This window comes from Hydra vulgaris, chromosome 02 (genome assembly GCF_038396675.1).
Source record: "Hydra vulgaris chromosome 02, alternate assembly HydraT2T_AEP".
NCBI lineage: Eukaryota > Metazoa > Cnidaria > Hydrozoa > Anthoathecata > Hydridae > Hydra > Hydra vulgaris.
Window position 1 is genome coordinate 58590686 of NC_088921.1, and position 19315 is coordinate 58610000.

The following is a 19315-nucleotide window of genomic DNA, read 5'->3' on the forward strand; positions in this document are numbered from 1 at the left end:
AGATACTACTAATTTTCTTCATATGCTTTAATCCTAACAGTTTACATCTTCTAACTATTTTTTTGTCACAGCAGATGTCACATCACTCTATACCAATATCCCACATCAAGAAGGAATTGAAGTAACCATCTTTTATATGAAACAAATTCCAATTCATCAGAGATCACCATTATGCCCACAATTAGCCTATATTAATATAATTTTTGAAACCGTTGAATTGAATTTTTGAAAACCAACAAATTGATGGTACAAGAATGGTACCGCCATATGCTATCTTGTTATGGGTATGTTAGATGATAAAATTCGAACCCAGTTCCCAAATTCGATTTCTTTTTATAAATGTTACATTGATGATTTTTTTCTTGTTTTATAGGTCTATAGAATAATTACATGAGGTATATAACTTCATGAATGGGATCCACTTGACTATTAAATTTATTTTTAATGAATCTGACTCTTCAATTAATTTTTTGGACATCACACTATATAAGGACAGATATGGCCGTATTCAAAGTAATTTATACAGTAAGCCAACAGATGCAATGAGCCTTCTACATCACGAATCCAATCACCCATACCATTTAAAGAAAAGCATTATATACAGCCAATCGTTATGCTTTAATAGAATTAAATCTGAACAGGAAAATCTTTCCAAAGAACTGCTAGCTTTAGTGCAAATCTTTGTGTTTAGAGGTTACGCAGTGGAAGATATTAGTTTGCAATTTACTAAAGCCTTGCAATTTAGTCAAAATCAACTAATTAATAAACCCCATACAAATATTGATGTAGATATGTTACCAATAGTGACTCTTTATTGTGATATTGGGAGAGATATCAATAACATTGTTGTGAAGCATTGGCATATTATTAGAGATGACCCCTATTTAGCAGAAATATTTTCATTGATACCCACACCTACCTATTTCAATACAGCATCGATTAAAAATATTTTAATACATTCGGCCCATGAATAATGTATACATACGAAGTTTAGACCATTTTTTATAAATTTTAGTTATTTGATGTTTTAATATATTACTAGTCTGTTTATTTTTAATACGTCATTATCTTTGCATTAGTTACACATATGTATCTATTTTACTGTTTTTTTTATATATTATATGATATTTATTTACATTTAGACCATTTTTCAGGCTCTACCTAAAACCATTATCATGTTACAATGTTTATGAACTTTACCCTATACCGTTATTATCTTATAATCGTTTCATAGGTTTTACCTTATACCACATATAATTACTACCTTGATTCTATACCACTATCGAATTTTTTGATTATTTTTGTAAGATTATAGTTCTATCATTAACTGTTGTACTATAAATTTCCCTGGAGCATGTTTTTTGCAAGTATTTTTTATTTGTTTGATCAATAGTTTTGGAAGTATTTTTTATTCCTTTGATGTCGCCTAGTCACTTTGTTGTTGTTAGCACTGCTATGTCTTCAATTAAGATCTTATTTTTCTTGACAGGAGTTTTGTTTTCAGTTACTCGTCTGTCAGCTATGGTAACAAGCTGTCCACTTCTTAAAATAAATTTTTTATTAACTTATCAAATATGGTAAGATACTTATCTTTTTATATCTTAATGTGTATTTACACTAAGTAGAATTTTTTTACATTATATATTACTGCTTGTTATTGTTAGATTAATTAGATATACTTTTTGTGGATGTTTGTCTCTATATCCCCATTTTTTCTAAAGATTATTGGTGTTGCCTAATTTTAGAAGGGGTGTAGGTGATTGGTTTGTCTGTAGTAAGGAACGTTTTATTGCAATAATGACTGATATGAGGGTGCATCCCTAATGAGAGTTACTAGCCATTTTTATCAGGCTCTCTGAAACATCATTGGTGAATATATTGTGGCCCTGAGGATAGAGTTTCACCTACATTAGTCCACTACTTAATATTAATTGGATCTTACAACACCAATATATATGTGTATATGTATATATGTGTGTATGTATATATATAGGTATGTATGTATATGTTCATATTTGTGTATGTATTTATGTATATGTATATATATATATATATATATATATATACATATATATATATATATATATATATATTTATATATATACATGTATGTGTATATATATATATATATATATATATATATATATATATATATATATATATATATATATATATATATATATATATACATATTTCAGTACTTTGTCTTTATTTTGTTTGTACACTATTTTATTTCATTGTCATTTAATTTTTGTTGTTCATTCTATTATATTTATAATATTTATCATCTTGGTTCAACATGAACATCTATTGCTTGATTGGTTAGAGCATCGGCCTGATAATCCATGAGTTCCAGGCTCAATACCCGCTCTGAAATTTTGGTGCAATGGGCTGGATTGATGCTGCTTTACACAATTTATGTGTTTTCTGCATTGATCCCTAGCTCCTTCGTTTTAAACATCTTCGCTTCCAAGAAGGCTGCGAACAACCACTATTAGAGTTGAAAGTTACTGGAAGAGAAAAAATGAAGAGTGTAGAGCGAGATAATGATTGGCAGACAATTTAAAAGATTGCAAATTATATGAATCAAGAAAGCAATATGAAGGAAGCAAATTCCAAAGAACTGATGTTCAAGGAAAAAAACTAGAGGAATAAAAGTTTTAGGAGCACTTAGGAATAGTCACAGAAAAAAGGGTGAGACTTAATTAAATCGCGAGTAACATGAGAATTAATTTTAGTAAATGGCACAAGGGACACTAGCTCTTTAGAGCAGTGCCCATTATAGTATTTGTAGAAAAGAGAAAGAGAAGCAACATTATGACAATGTGATAATGGTTGGAGGTTGGCTGCAAAAGCAGATCCAACTATGTTTACAATGCGTTTTTGCACCTTATCTAAAAGAGAAAGGGCATCATTAGAAGATAGCCCCAGATATGGCAACAGTATTCCATACAAGGCTGGATTTGAGATTTATAGAGATAGATAATAGAATCCGGAGTAAGAAATGTCGAGCTTGATAAAAAGATGCAGCCTTAGCAGATGCTAATTTTGCAACAGATTTGATATATGGATTTTTTTAATATTTGATATATGACGTTAAGCTTAGTATTTTTTATACTTTGTGCGTTGGTTATGATTTTCCATTATGAGTCTGAATTTATTATTTCTATTACATGCGCAGTGTCTATTTTTTTTATCTTTCTTTTCTAATTTTTTCCTTATTTCACTTGGGCTTGACAGTTCGGTCTAGTCCTTTGATGCATTTTTTTAAATGGATGAAAAATATAAAAATAATAATTTCTAATAAGTAGTAATAGTATTCATAATAATAATTGTAATAGTTTATTATTATATTATTTTTATTTATTTGTAATGTTAATATAATTTATATTAATAAAAAATTAGGAGGAATTTTTTATTTGTTTGAGAAACACTAATAGATTTTTTCTTTTTGTAGGGAAACAGTTTAAATGTAAACATCAATGTTTCACCCCCTAATGTAAGTGCTTTTTTTATTTTCATTTTTTTTTAAACTTTTTATTCTATAAGCACTGCTTTACTTGTTTCTCTTAACTTTTTGAATTTATGCTTAGTCTGTTAAAAAAACCAAAGAGTTATACAGAAAAAAAAATAAGTGGGTAAAGATACAGTAAATGCTTACTTTACCCATTTTTACTTTTATTAAAGTTGGGAGCTACTTTATTAAAGTTGGGAGTTACAAGTAACCAAGTAACATATTTACCAAGTAACATACATACCAAATAACATACATACCAAGTATACAAGTATACAAAGTATATCAAGTATACAAGTAACAAGTATACCAAGTAATACTTGGTATACTTGTATACTTAGTATAAAAGTAGCATTCATACCAAGTAACATACAAAAGGTAACTACTTTTCATAGTGGTTACTTGTAACTCCCAACTTTAATAGTGGCTACTTTTAACCAGGGTTAGGGTCAAACACGTATTTGTATTTGGTAAAAATAAGCTGAATTTGTATATTTGTATTTGTATTGTATTTGATTTGAAAAATTCTTAAATATTTGTATTTGATTGAAATGTATTTGCATTCCCATAAACCCTTAATTTTTTGGGAAAAACTAAGAGGTTTTTTTTATTTACTTTAACACAAAAATTTAATCCCAACTTTAATAGTGATTTCTTGTAACTCCCAACTTTAATAGTGATTAGTAGTAGCTTCATTGGAACTAAATTAGTTTAAAAAAATGTAATGCTGTAAAAATTTAAAAAAGAATAAAAAATAAGTCTAGAATGACAGAAAAGAAGCAGTTGAAAAGTAGTAAAAATGAAAGAGAAGAAGTTTACCAAATTGAAAGTGATGTTAGACAAACAGCATGGTGTTTTTCAATTTCAAGCTGCTTGTAAATTTAATACCGTTTAGTTGTGTTTAAATGCAACTTTTAACCTCAAAATTTTATCATAAATCCATCAGATTCTTCAAGATTCCTTTTGCTAAGTGTAAACAGAGAGTTAACAAGAAGATTTATTTGAGTATTCTTTGTAGTTCCTTGCAAACATACATTACTCTAATGAAGTTGTTGCATACTTGGATACCATTAATGTTAACAATGTAAAAAATCTTTATATAAAATAAGTCTTCTATATTCACCAGATGCACAATCACTTAAGAATTTCTTGAATATTCATTTGTATACAAAAATGGTATACAAAGGAGACTTCATTTTGTTTTGGAATACTAGCATTTTATAATTAAAAGAGGAAATAGCAGTGTTTAAAAACTAAATTAAAAAAAAAGTTCTTGTTTTAATGTTTTTTAAGTAATTGAATTATCTGATTAATTCTATATTTAAGTTGAATATTTGAATAGATTTAGATAAGGTGATAAAATTTTTTGCATAAACTGGTTGTAACATCTTATTTGGATGTAGTTGGATGCTGTAATAATAAAATTACTGCATAAACTGGTTGTAACATCTTATTTTGATGTAGTTGGATGATGTAATAATAAAATTACTGCATAAACTGGTTGTAACATCTTATTTTCGTAAATCATAGTATAAGTAGCTAAAACAAACAAGCAAAGATATTTATAAACAATGTATTTTGAACAAATAAAATCTTTAATTAAAGCTGTCATGTTTTTTTTAAACAACTTTTTAATCCAATAATTGGACTATTAAATTTCAGACCTTTTATCTAACAAAGTTTTCTTAAATATTAAATAATATTGAAGGTATGACAGAGAAATAAAACTAAAAGTAAATTTAAACAAAACTAAAATTAAAGTTGCGTTGATTATCAAATAAAAAAAGTTTAAGTTGAATATTTGCTTTAAAATTTTTATGTGTTGTTAATAGTTTGATGTAGTGTTGTTTTGGTGTTTAATTTTTACAGAGAGGTTACAGTAAATGTTTCTTATCAATGTTTTTCAATTGAAAATTTATTCTGATTTTAAATAAAATTAAAATGTATGTTTTTAAAACATCGTACCTTGGGACTATTACCTAAACATTTGTATCTTTTTTATTTTGTTGTTAGTTAAAGTTATTATGTCAAATTTAAAAAAAAAAAAATTGATTTCATTATTAATATGCTATAATTTCTAAACATATTTTGTTATATGAACTGCTATAATCTTTAGTTAAATCAAATTTTATTCTATTAGAATAATGATGATGTGCGACGACGCCTGCAAGTTGCAAGAAGATTTTTGTGTCATGCAGATCATTTGTTGCGCCATATGCAAGTAAATGTTTTTATGATTTTAATTATTAAATTGTTAAATGTTATCTTCCATGGTTATCTTGATGATTATCTCCATGATTGCTTATGCAATACTATTGCAATGATTGTTTATGCAATACTATTAATGTAATGATTATTGATATAAAAAAAAATAATAGGAAAGTTATTAATTTTCACTTGTTGAAGTATTATTTATATCAAACAGATGTTTCAGGATTATTAAACAAATTTTTTTCATTTTTCTCAAGCCAACTCATAGTAACAGTGCCAATTTTCACACACACACGACACAAGAAAATAATTCCAGAGAAGACAGAGAGAGTACTCCGCATGCTTCCAGTACTTGTCATGGCCATGGTAGTAGTTGTCACCCACCCAGTGAAAATAAATCTTCTACAAGTACTGAAGAAAATCCTGTTGATGAAACGACGAGCAGTAATGTTAATGTTGAAGATTCTAGTTTGAACAACAACTCAAATACATCACCGAGTCATTCTAATGTGAATAATGTGAGCCAAGATCAAAACATGTATGCTGAATATTTGCTGATAATTTTTTTTTTAAATAAAAATAATTTTTTAACAATTTCAACAATATTTAGTGTTCGACCTCAAGTTCTGAGTCACTTTCTTGGAGATTTTATGCATTTTTTCCACCACTTTGCTCCATTTCTACAGAGATACAGATATCTTCTTCATAATCCTCAAGGACCTGTAAGTTGATTTTCAAATTTTTAACCGAAAGAATTTTGTTGTTGTTATCATACCAAAAGTAGTGTAAATTTAAAAGACAACCTGTGAAGTTAAAGCTTGTTGTTAGTTTCGCTAAAATGTATTTGTGATAAGTGTATGTTTTTTACCATTTCTGGAGAACAGAAATGCTTCATATAAGATAAAAAGTCAAAATCAATAAACAAATTTTAACTGTAAAATAAGCAAGAGCTTAAAATAGTTCAAAAACTGTTAACTTTTTTTGGATTTTTTTGCTGAAATAAAAATCTGTGTATGTTGACATCTTATATTATCAGCTGTATGCATTACAGTTCATGTTGGTTACTGAAAAGTATAACCAAATGTTTTTGGTTATAGATGTTTTTCTAGTTTTGGTTACTGAAAAGTATAACTGAATGTTTTTGGTAATTGGTCTTTGGTTTTTGATCATGCCACTGAAAAAAGACTTGAATGTTTGTTTATCATGTTTATTAGATTATTTAAAGTTTGAAATTTTTTAAATTGTTTTCAATGTTATCAATGTTAACAAAGTCAAATTGATTAACTAAATTAATTGGTTTCATGTAATAAGTTATTTTATTGAATAGTGCTCTGCATAAAAATTGTTGATAAGAAAACTTTATAGGTTCATTTATTTATTGATTTGAAGTACATTTTTGTTTTGAATAACAGTTTTTCAACAGTAAAACTATAAGTAAGGTTTTTTATTTCTTTCAAAGTTTAATCAAAGTTAAGTCTTAAGGGGTAAACAGATTCAATTTGTTGACCAGCTTCGCACTCCTTCTTAATCTATAAGACTGGCATAGATATATTTATATAAATTGTTTCCACTTTAGGATGTTGAATGCTGGATCTTCTTGACTCATTGCATAGGTATTGCTTCTGTCCCAGTTTTTATGACTACGCAACTCATTTTATTATCTCCTAATGAGGGTACAGTTCTAAAACTCATTTTTATGGTTCTGAGGCCGACTATTAGTCAGATTTCCTGAACTCTGTGGTAGCTCTCAGAGAGGCTGATTCCATCAACAGCTGTAAAATGTCAGAGTACTAACAGTGCTATGTTACGCATGAATGGTTTGCTTGTCGGTACTTTTGGTATACAATTTAACATGCATATTAAAATGTCTTTAGCCAATTTAAAAAAAGACTAAAATATCAAAAACTATAAAACACAAAAAACCATCGTCACCAAGTTCTCTAAACCTATCATTCACTAATATTTGTGGTCTTTGAAGTAACCTTTCTTCTGTTGAGTCTTATCTTTTGCAAAGTTTTGTGAGATTAATATTAGTTAGGCTGTTTCATCTTGTGATTTTAATGTTGATGGTTATCTTCCTTTAATTTGTAAAGGCTCTAATAGTTACATGCTTGGCCTGGGGATTTAAATTCGTAAGAATTCACCCATTTGTCGGAAACTAGGTTTGAATCCACAGACTATTATTTTATGTGCTTTTGTTTAGCACTACTTTACTCTATAACCTTTCTCTTTGTTCTATATCATTCTCCTTCATCTCAAAACTGCACTATTTTGGATGTTATTTCTGATCAAATCAACAAAGCCTTTTTTCTTTATCCTTCAGCCAATATTGTTGTATCTTTTTGTCTCCTGCTGACAAATGTGCCTCTTATGTAACATCTTGGATTCAGGCTGTAATGGAATCTTTTATTCCCTCTGGACGATTCCCTGAAGTCAAGCCTCACTCTTCTCTATGGTTTTCCTCTCATTGTGCTGCTACAATTTGCAATCATAACCATTACTCCATATCTATCACCAAAACAATTTTACAGAAAACAGACATCTGTTTACTTTTGCCAGAAACCATTGTAAAAAGGTTTTGTTTAACGCCAAAGCCTGCTATTTTCAGCCTGCTGTTTGGTGGTATCTGTTATCCCTATTTTAAAAAATTCTAGAAAGCGATCTGACTGGCCTATTAGCTACCGTCTGATTAGTCTTCTTCCTATCATAAGAAAAGTTTTTGAGTCTTTAATTAACAAACACTTAATCTCTCACCTTGAATCTGATAAATTACTTTCTGATAATCAATATGAATTTTGATCTTCTCATTCTACTGCTGATTTTTTAACGGTAATAACTGATTGGTTTTATTGTGCGTTAGATGTGTAGTGGTTAAGGCTATTTATTTATATATTCCTATATTTCTAAAACCTTTAATAAAGTTTGGCATGATGGTCTTTTCCATAAGCCTTTTTCCTTATGTAACATATAGCTGCATCATAAAAAACATTGAAACGGTTTTATGAAGCTGATAGTTTTGAAAGCCAAACCTGAACTTGATGACTGGAGGAGACTACGTAAAAGGCAGATAATCTTATATACATTGTCTTATGGTTGTGTCTCTTTCCCCTAAAAAAGAAAGAGAAACACAACCTTAAGACGATGGGAGAGAGGCTCAAGTTTGGCAAATAAAGTAGGTTATTTTTACAATTAGGTTTACAATGCGTTTTGAACTAGTTTAGATGAGTGCTTTGTCGTCACACTGAAATAGCCTGTTGACGGGGGCTTCAGTACATACATGCACTGCCAAATATCTTGCAGCGGAGTGCTGCTACATCGACTGAGGGTTTGGGATGGGGCAGCAATCTTTTCTTTCATTATTCTTTATTTTTTTCTTCTTTTTCTAAAAACACCATATGCTATAAAGATAAGCAAAGCTAGTGAGTAAATGCTCATCTAAACAAGTTATACAAGATGACTTGTTGACTTCAGACAGTTTTTGGTCTCATGACCTAAATTTGATTCCAATGGTGACATGTTTTTCCTTATAAAGACTTTGTTAACAACTGTGTCATTTGATATACCTGACTTTTTATTACCACTATGCAATTTATTCTGCTTTGATAAAAGTTGAAAACTTTTTATGATATGGAATTTTTTTTTTTTCCCATTATTTTCATATTCCATGGAGAAAGTCCTGATAAAAAGATGTAATTTCTTGTGTTTAGCATTGTCCATGATGAATAAAACTGTTTATAAAGAAAATACATTATATTATTAGGTTGTATATAATTGAATTAATAATATACCGTAAAATGGGGTGAATAGAAACAATTTTCAACTTTGGTTTAAAATTTTGCATATTTGTAGTTGTTTTAGGTACACCATTTTTTCCCCAAATACAGGTCTCTGTTAGACCTATTTTTTATGGTATTTCCATTTTTTTATCTTATTTCATTTTAATGAAAACAAATAAAAACATGGTGTTTCTATTCACCCCGCAGATGAGGGTGAATAGAAACAGTACTTCAATTTCATGTGTTTTTCTATTGAAACAAATTTAGGGTGAATTGAAACAGATAAATATGGATTTTTGGTCAATAAATGAATACAAATAAATTTATTTCTCAACATAATGATTTATTTGAGTACATAAACAAAAGAAGTTACATAAAATGTGCCCTACGGTAAGAAAACAAATTGGAATAGTCCTCTTCAACTTCTGATGATATCTCTGATGATAACTTCTGATGATATGCTTTCGGCTTTTCTTTGCTGAACCTGTTTAGTACCTGAGGTACCTGGGTTTTGGCCAGTAGAACGTGAAGTTTGGGGAATCTCATCGTCCACGACGAAGTCCTCAACATCGATACTTTTGCCAGGTTTCACATTTACTTTGGTCTTTTTTTGCCTTATCTTAGGAGTCTGATCATGACGCAGACTCTGAAGGAGCTCTTGGAAACTCCTGTCAACAGCTTCAGTGTTCTTTTGAATGTTTTCTGAATTCTGATTTTCCTCATCATCAATGATTTTTGGAAGCATAGACAGCACTTTGTTCCTGTTTAGAGGCGCTATACCGCACTTCTTAAAACCGCTGATCACATTTTCTTCCTTCAATGAATCACACAACTTTTTCAATAACGCGGGAAATTTGTCCTTAGGAACAGTTGCTTCTGCTCTTCCTGGGCCCTTTTTCCACTCTTCGAGAATCTGCCGCCATGTTGATTTCAATGGGCGAAAAAAAGCTACGTCTAGAGGTTGTGTGAGACGGGTGGAGTTAGCTGGGAGAAAAATAAAACTGGTATCATTGTCTTTACACAACTTCACAGATTCCATTGATAAGTGGGAAGGCAAATTGTCCCCAATCAGAATTTTTCGACCCGTTTTGTTTTTCAGGTACGGAAGAGCAACTGTCAGTACCCAATCTTCAAAGCAAAAGGAATCGAACCAACCAGACTTTGTTCGATTGTACCTGGCGTTTTTTGGCCCACCTTCCGTCCAGCTTTGGTACAAGTGCATATCCTTATACACAACATAAGGTGGTAAAATAGTGCCTTCAGCAGTGGCTGCAAACATCACAGACGTAGATGACTTTGATGAGTTTATGACTCTTTCTGGATATTTTGTCCCTCTACGTATAATGACCTTTCGCTTACCAGGGTCATCACTTAGATTCGTCTCATCGTAGTTTACGATATTAGATAAAGGCACATCCTTTAATTCATTTGTCAGTTCATCAAAATAGTTGTTAATTGTTTCTGGTGTTACACCAGCCCTCGAGCATTTAATATTCTAACACATTCTCACGGCCAGTTGTTCCTTATGACGTTTTATAAATGATTCCACAAAGTCACGGCCAGGGAGGTTATCTTTAAACCTCTTAACTTCTTTCCCTCTCCGGTCTAAAAAGTCTTTTACAAGGAGTCGTAGAGTTGTAGTGTCAATGGGATAACCCCATTCACCACATATCTTAAGCCTATCAACAAACAGCTGTTCTTCTTCAAGAGATAATGCTGTCTGACCACCATGTCTCTTCAATTTTGGACCTCTTTTCAAGTGTCAATAAAGAACACTATAATGCAAACCATGTTTTTCAGCAGACTTTCGAAGGCTTAATCCATTCTGTATGTCAGAAATTGCTTTTTCGATTGTTTTTGGATCATGCTTTTTGTTGCCACCTCCAACCACGTGTTTGTACTTCCTTGGCATTTTACAGGGTTCTGAAATAAAACAGCTGTGTCAGTTAAGTATATAAGTATATAACACATAATATGTATTTTATATTGTATAAGTGTGATTTAGTATTAAATTTTTTTTGTGGGGTGAATAGAAACACTAAAAAGTATATGTTTCTATTAACCCCACGAATTCTAAAAATCTAACGTAATCAATATGAATAATTTCTGAAATAATATTATTAAAGTTAAAGCTTAAAGTAAGCCTTAATCTTTTATATGGATAGTTAATCTATGTTTTGAACAACTATTTACTTCTATGAACAGTACATATTCTGACTTACCTGGAAAGTTCAAAGTAGATGAAAAAACAGCATGAATCACGTGCAACATTCAAGAAGGCAAACAAATAGGAACCAGTGCTGCCACCCAAACAAACCATTATTTCCCTTTTAGCCCAAAGTGTACCAACTTAAAAAAAAATAGTTGCCACTATTTGACCATAGTTATGTAGGAAATAAATTACTATATATATAAAAATGAAGTTTTGTTTCTATTCACGCCATTTTACGGTACATTGTTTTTTATTTTATTGGACTTTACCCTCATAATAGTACTGTTCAAGGCCTATATTCCATTTTATATAATATTATCAATTTATAATTAATATTTGCAAAGATAATATGTTATCAATATTTTTATTCAAACATTTATTTTAAAGGAACGCAGGGGCCATGATGATTTACTTCCAGATCAAATTGCTGAAATTTTTCATGATCTCAGTCATGCATTTCATGCTATATCTGATCTAACTTTTAATTTCAACTCTCCAACACCACAATCATTGTCATGCTTTCCACAAATATCTCCAATACGATTTCAACAAACCCCACACATGAGAATGGTTCCAATATCAAGAAACTCTAATGGAAATTCTGGTATACGACAGGTAAAACAGATTAAATTTTATTCTGGTTTAAAACATTTTTATATCAAAAAATTTTTATTTAGCTAAATTTTTATTTTTTTAGGGTGGACCAGTGGCTGTAGCTGCTATTTCAACTACTGTTGTCCATATTCCTGCAAGTTCAGTTCAACGCTTAGTTACCGGCGGAGAAACTTTGACTACATCTGCTACTCAAGGATCTTTAAATCCAAATATTCCAACAACTAATCAGTGGCCACCAGGTGTCCCAATTGCTGGATTTACATCAGATACGAATCAAGGCATTCCAGCTGGAATGATGTTTGGTCCTTTTTCAATGAGTGTACCTCAACCAACATCTGCAAATACCCCTCCAGTTCCTAATTCAGGACGTTCAAGGGGTGTTAATACAAATGATGTTAATATGCAGGATGTTCTTCAGAATGTTATGTCTGCATTATTTCCTCCAATGGTAAACAGCAGTTCTCAACCCGATTCAAGTTCTACAACCCAAAGCAACACCAATGAAATGTCAACACCATCTAATAATGGTTCACAACAAGCAAGCCAAAGACAGCAGACCTCAGCACATTCAGCACAAGAAAACTTTCACCACCATCAACAAGATAGTGCACCTTTACACCCTGACCCACTCTTACCGTGTAATTCTTTTCACCTTGGGCCAAGCTTTCATTCTTCTCAGAGTAATACTCAAAGTACTCCTCGAGTTGTTGAAGTTGCAAGTGTGGTCATTGATCATACATCTAATTCTGCTTCTCCCACTGTTAACACATCTATGTCTGGGCAGCAAAATACTGGAGCAACTGGTAATAAGATTTTTCATAAGGTTTTATCACTTTTTTTTTTTTTTCCAAATATATTCTGTGACACTAAATCACAATATTTACTAAATGACAGTTGTACTAATTATGAAAAAAATATTTTTTGTTGTATTTTTTTGAATGTGATTTTTAAATTTTAGAATTGCCTAATAACAATCCTCCAATTAGTGCTGATATGTCTAGCATTTCCAATATTCTAAATTCAATGTTTGGAAGTTTATCTAACACAAATAATCCTTTTTCTGAAAATGATTCCAGTATAGATGATGAAACAGTAAATTCTTTTAGTTTTAGTTTTATTGTCAATTTTATTTTAATTTAAACATTTATTTTATTAAATTTAGTAAAACAAATTTTCAAAATATTTTTTAGTCAATGGATGTTGATATGACCAGAGATAATCAATTAATGGATCTGGTAACAGAAACTGTAAGAGTTTTGAACCAGAACCCTAATGATGCAAATTCATCAAGTAGTTTTAAGTTTTTTAGTTTTTTCATTTTTTTAAATATTTTTATTTATTTAATATTTTTATAATCTATAATATTAAAAAGCTCAAAAAACTAAAATTCGAAAAGGAAAATATATTTATATTACTTTTTGTTAAAAATTACTATACTATGCAAAATGCTTTGTAAATTGATAAATACATAAACTATTGTGTAAATATATTAAATACATAAATTATGTAATTATTAAAAACATAATTAAATATATAACAAAAATGTATAATAAAAATACAAAATTATTAAATACATAAGTTACTATGTAAATATATTAAATACATAAATAATTAAGTTGACTTATTACTTTATTAAATAAAGTAACAAATTTATTATGTTTACAATAAACCCATTTTATTTAAATTATCAAAGAACATTATACATAATTATAGATAATCAATTTATGGATCTGGTAACAGAAACTGTACGAGTCTTGAACCAGAACCCTAATGATGCAAATTCATCAAGTAATTCTTAGTTTTTTCATTTTTTTAAATATTTTTATTTATTTGATATTTTTATAATCTATAATATTATATGGCAAAGTACAGGGCTCAAAATAACAAACGTTTTTGTACCCAACAATTTGTCCGATAAATACTCAAGTATGATGGACATGTCCAATAAAAATTAAAGAAGTGCGATCGAATGCTATTCCTGACCACAGATAAAACATTTTGTTTTTACAACTTGACCACACAATTTGTTTTGACAACTCTAGGCATTTCAAATGCGCTAAAAAGAAAAAGAAAATTTGTAAGATAAATTATCTAACAAACAAAAAAAATCTGAAAGAAGAAGAAAAAATCTAAACTTAAAAAACTAAGATTTGAAAAGGAAAATATATTTATGTTACTTTTGTTAAAAATTACTATACTATGCGAAATGCTTCGTAAATTAATAAATACATAGACTATTGTGTAAATATATTAAATACATAAATTATGTAATTATTAAAAACATAAATAAATATATAACAAAAATGTATAAGAAAAATACAAAATTATTAAATACATAAGTTACTATGTAAATATATTAAATACATAATTAATTAAGTTTATTTATTACTTTTTTAAATAAAGTAACAAATTAATTATAATGTTTACAATAAACCCATTTTATTTAAATTATCAAAGAATATTATACATAATTACATTTATATAAATATGTATTTTTTTATAAATCTTTTCAAACTTTTTTAGAATTAATAATATAAACATTTTAATAGCAAAAATTTTTAGCGCGAAAACAAACATAACATATCAACTCAAATATAATAGTATAATAAAAAATACTGGTTTCTATAAGCATTAATATATCTATCACATTAAAATTAAAAAAAAAAATTTAAAAGCTAAAATATTTGTTTGGAGTTTATAAAAACTATTGGACAAAAAATGAAATAAATACTAAGCTATAAATTTAAATTAATAACTAGCTGCAATGTTTTAAAATCCAGTAATAACCAGTTGATGGTAAAAACCTGGTTACTTAATTCAAAAAAAATGTAATGCTTTGGCGTCTTTAAAAAAAATCAATTAATTCAAAAAAATGATGTATTTTATTAGAAATGATTAGAAAATAAATGCACATAAAATATGGGTCTGACAAAATGACTGGTAGATGTTGTTTTTCACTGGACAAGCGTTGGACAATGTCTCATGTCCGTCGCTTGTTTCGAGCCCTGGCAAAGTATAACATCTACCATATAATATTATATTGCTTGGTATAATATAGTAGAATCTGTAATATGGTATAATATTATACCATCTGTAGAAATATAGATGTCTGTGTAATATAATATAATATGTAATGGTATAATATAAATTTAATGGCTTGAGTTTTCCAGCATAGAAATTAATGGGCAGTAAACAGTTGACAGCTGCCTGAAATGATCAAAATTACTGTTTTGACTTCCCGAATAAGTTCTTGCCAGTCAAGATTGACCGGTAAAAAAAATCATAGTTTAAAAAAATAAACATTTACAAACAACCTGGATGTATTTCAAAAATAATACATTTTCATATTATATAAAATATTTTAGAGTGAAATATTTTGAAAAATTGTTTGAAATATTTTTATTGTTTATGATAAGCTACTTTATACTATTTTATATGACATAAGCTATATTTTCATTTTTTACACATCTTTTGTTTCATTTCACGGTAAAATCACTGGTTGTTTTTTATATACTTGATTAAAGTTTTTATTCTTATTTTATTATTTTCTGTTTTTAATTAAAAACATTCTGTTTTAAATTGTTTTGTTTTGTTTTTTTGTTTTGTTTTCTTGTTCAATTTTCTTATTAAACTTCTTTTTATAAAATCTTTTTAAAAAACCTCTTCAAGTTTTGCTACCATTTGAGAAGTCATTGCAACGAATGAACGTTGTTAACCTGTTTAGCAATTTAAATTGCAATGAATGAATGTTGTTAACCTGTTTAGAAATCATTGCAATAAATGAACGTTGTTAACCTGTTTAATCTGTTTAGCAATTCAAATAACTATAGTTATCATTAGCGCATTTTTTTGTTGAGTTATCAAGAAAACAATTAGCGATAGTAATTTTTAAAAGTGTCTTTGTGTTGTTATAAAGCATTAGGAGGTATTAGATTACAAAAATCGTTTTAAATTAAAAATATTTTTTGTTTAGTTAATAATTTTATAAAAATTTAATTATTTTATACAAAAAATTTAAATGCACAAAAGTAAACATCTAAATTTACTTCAATGTTGACGATGTTGACATTGTTGACGATGTTGACAAAACCTCTTTTATTCTTTTATTTCTTATTTATTTTTTCTATTATTCTTATCTTATTTATTTTCTTATCTTATGCATATTATTTTATTATCTTTATGCATATTTATTATCTTAGAATAAAACTTTTTATAAACATAAACCCCAAATCTTCAACCTTGTCTCAACTTCCTCGTGGTTGACTAATTAGTTTATAAAATGGCAACTTTCAGAACCATGCCAAGTTGCTGAAAAAGATATGACGTTGAACTTCTTACAAATATCTTGTGACTTTCAGTCTACAAGATATTTGTATTTTTCAAACAATATTATATTGTTCAAATTACTCTTATTTTTATTATTATTAATTTGATAATTAGCAAATTAATTATTTTTTCAAATTTAATTTCGTCATAAATTTTTTTTGTCGAAAGTAATACTTTAATAGCATAAGGTATTTTTTTATTTACAAAGTTATAAAATGTTATAAAAAAAATTAAAACATCGAAAAAAAATTTTCTAGTTGACCTATCAATAAAAACAGTTGACTGTCATGTAAATGTCTTGGCCGACTACCTTTGATTTTTTCTTTCTGCGCTGGTATTCCAATACTATTTTCCTGAGAAATTCCTCATGATTTAGTTTTTTCCAGAAAATACTTTAAATGCCTTAGTTTTATTTAAGAACATTGCAAGATGATGTCCAGATAAATAAACTTTCCATCCCATAAAAATATTGTGATTGAATGCAGTCTTCATATACAATTGAGTTTACTAAATTAACATTAAAACTAAAAGCTATGACTCAACACACACTAAAGTAATAATGTTATCTTTAAAAGTTGTTTATATATTTGTTTAACTGTTACTTTTAACTTTTTTATATATGTTGCTATGGCATCAGTATAGCCTTTATAAGGTCTCATTTCAAAGAACAAATTTTACGACTAAATGTAAATTTTAGTGACAGTGTAAAATTGCCTTAAATTTAATAAATGTTTCATTTTTAATTGTACTTTATTTAAATAGTTTGTAAAATATATTAATACATATCAAATATTTATCTGCAGAAAATGATTTTAACATTTGTTTCAGCTAGGTAGCAATAATTGTTTGTTACACCTAAAATCTCTTTTATAATTTAAAGAGGAGGAATTACATTAAGTACATTCACCTCTTCTATCTCAACCAGAAAACATGGATGTATAACATTTTTTGCATTATTTGGATCTGTTTTCAGCATTGTTTTCTACAAATTTTTTAGCATATTAAAGTTTCAGATTTGAACTGATCCTCAGCTCTACAGTAATACTTCTATCACCATCACAAATCAAACAAGCTAACATTATTTTTAACCAAATAATTTGTTCTTTTCATAATATCTGTATGTTAGTCCTAAACTTTTTAACCTAAACAACCTAGAATTGACCAGTGTCTGGATAATGTTAATAGAACCTCCACATTTAACACTTCATATAACATGAGGTGCATCTTTAAAGATCAGAGATTACATGCATCTTTAAAGATCAGATCATATGCACCCTGTTTTAATGTCTGACAATAAAAAATTAATTATGCAGGTAGACTATGTGCATTAGGGTAATAACTTTTTTTAACTTTATATGGCCATGGTACTACAAAATAAATAATGGTCTAAGAACATTATTTATCTATTTTTTATTTTTATTTGATCAAAAACCTCACCTACCAAAAACCTATATTAAATATTTTACCAATTATTCACCATTGGTAACAGTATTATTTAACAGTAATATTCTAGAATGAATATCTTGTTTTTGGATATTTCATATTTAGATGCAGCAACAATAGCGATTGTTACTATATTAGATATATTTATAAATGTCCATTCATTGGCTGGTGTTTCTTCTAAAAAAATCTTCAACTTCAATTAAATAAACCAATTGTTGGAAATATGCTTCTATTTGTTTGTGACCACTATTTTCTACAGTGGTAAGTCATTGTTTAGTGAAAGTAAAATACGATGTTTAGTCGAGCTAATAAACAGTTTTGTAATTGCAGAGTTTTAATAACTTTCAAGAGATCAAGTGCTGATATTAATAAAAATTCTTTTGTGGACCGATTATTTGCTAAGATTTATAAAACCATTTAACTACCAAGATGCATCTCATGTACAGAAGCATTGTTGGAGAATAACTGCAAAATACCTCTGAAAAGTGCTATCATTGGCAGAGTTGAAAAAAGCGAGAAGTTGAAAATGGTTATAGAAGAATTGAAGCCTTTGTGAATCAGAGGTTCAAATTTCTCTGTCATAAAATTGAAGTCTGTAGTGAGAAGAGTGGAAAATTAAATATCTGAGCACGATATCTTACTAAAGCGCCTTGATCAAAAAGATGAAAAAGTAACTTTTGTTGATATATTTGACATCACCTGTACAAATGGAAAGTGACTTTTTTTTTTGTTTTTTTGTTTTGTTACTCATCTCCAAGGCCGAGAAGGCCACTACAGATAAGGAGGCTACTTAATAGTGGTTATAACCCTCTCTCGACTCTATAACTCCGAAACATGAACCTTGACGAACAAGGCTGCTGCGTGGAGAAACAAGTTAAGCGCAGTACTACCAGGGGTATAGTGGGGATCGAACTCGGAACCTCTCGCCTATGAAGCAAGGGCTTTACCACTACACCACTACCACATTTAAGCTAGGAAAATAAGCAGCTAAATGAAAAGCAAATAAGCAGCTACATGAAAAGCAAGTCATAAGTGGCAGAAAAGTGGGCTACACCATGACAAAGTGCTTACAAAATCCAACTTGTGCAAGAATTGAAGCCACGCGATCACCTAGTAAGGCATACATTCGGTGAATGGGCCCAAAACAAGATTGCGGTCAATCCTGATTTTCATAAGAAAATTTTGTTTAGCGATAAGCTCACTTTTGGTTAAATGGCT

The 19315-nt window shown here is 28.9% G+C and overlaps 1 protein-coding gene across 1 annotated transcript in view; it reads left to right on the forward strand.

Annotated features, from left to right (window-relative positions):
* The window catches only part of LOC100215156 (large proline-rich protein BAG6), a 62945-nt gene that overhangs the window by 23323 nt on the left and 20307 nt on the right, over nt 1-19315 (forward strand). Inside the window, exons 8-16 of the mRNA XM_065791525.1 lie at nt 3458-3499; nt 5655-5735; nt 5983-6263; nt 6336-6447; nt 12101-12328; nt 12411-13131; nt 13287-13420; nt 13519-13618; nt 14042-14116. Of these exons, the coding sequence (XP_065647597.1) occupies nt 3458-3499; nt 5655-5735; nt 5983-6263; nt 6336-6447; nt 12101-12328; nt 12411-13131; nt 13287-13420; nt 13519-13618; nt 14042-14116 (1774 nt within the window). The remainder of the gene's footprint in view (nt 1-3457; nt 3500-5654; nt 5736-5982; nt 6264-6335; nt 6448-12100; nt 12329-12410; nt 13132-13286; nt 13421-13518; nt 13619-14041; nt 14117-19315) is intronic.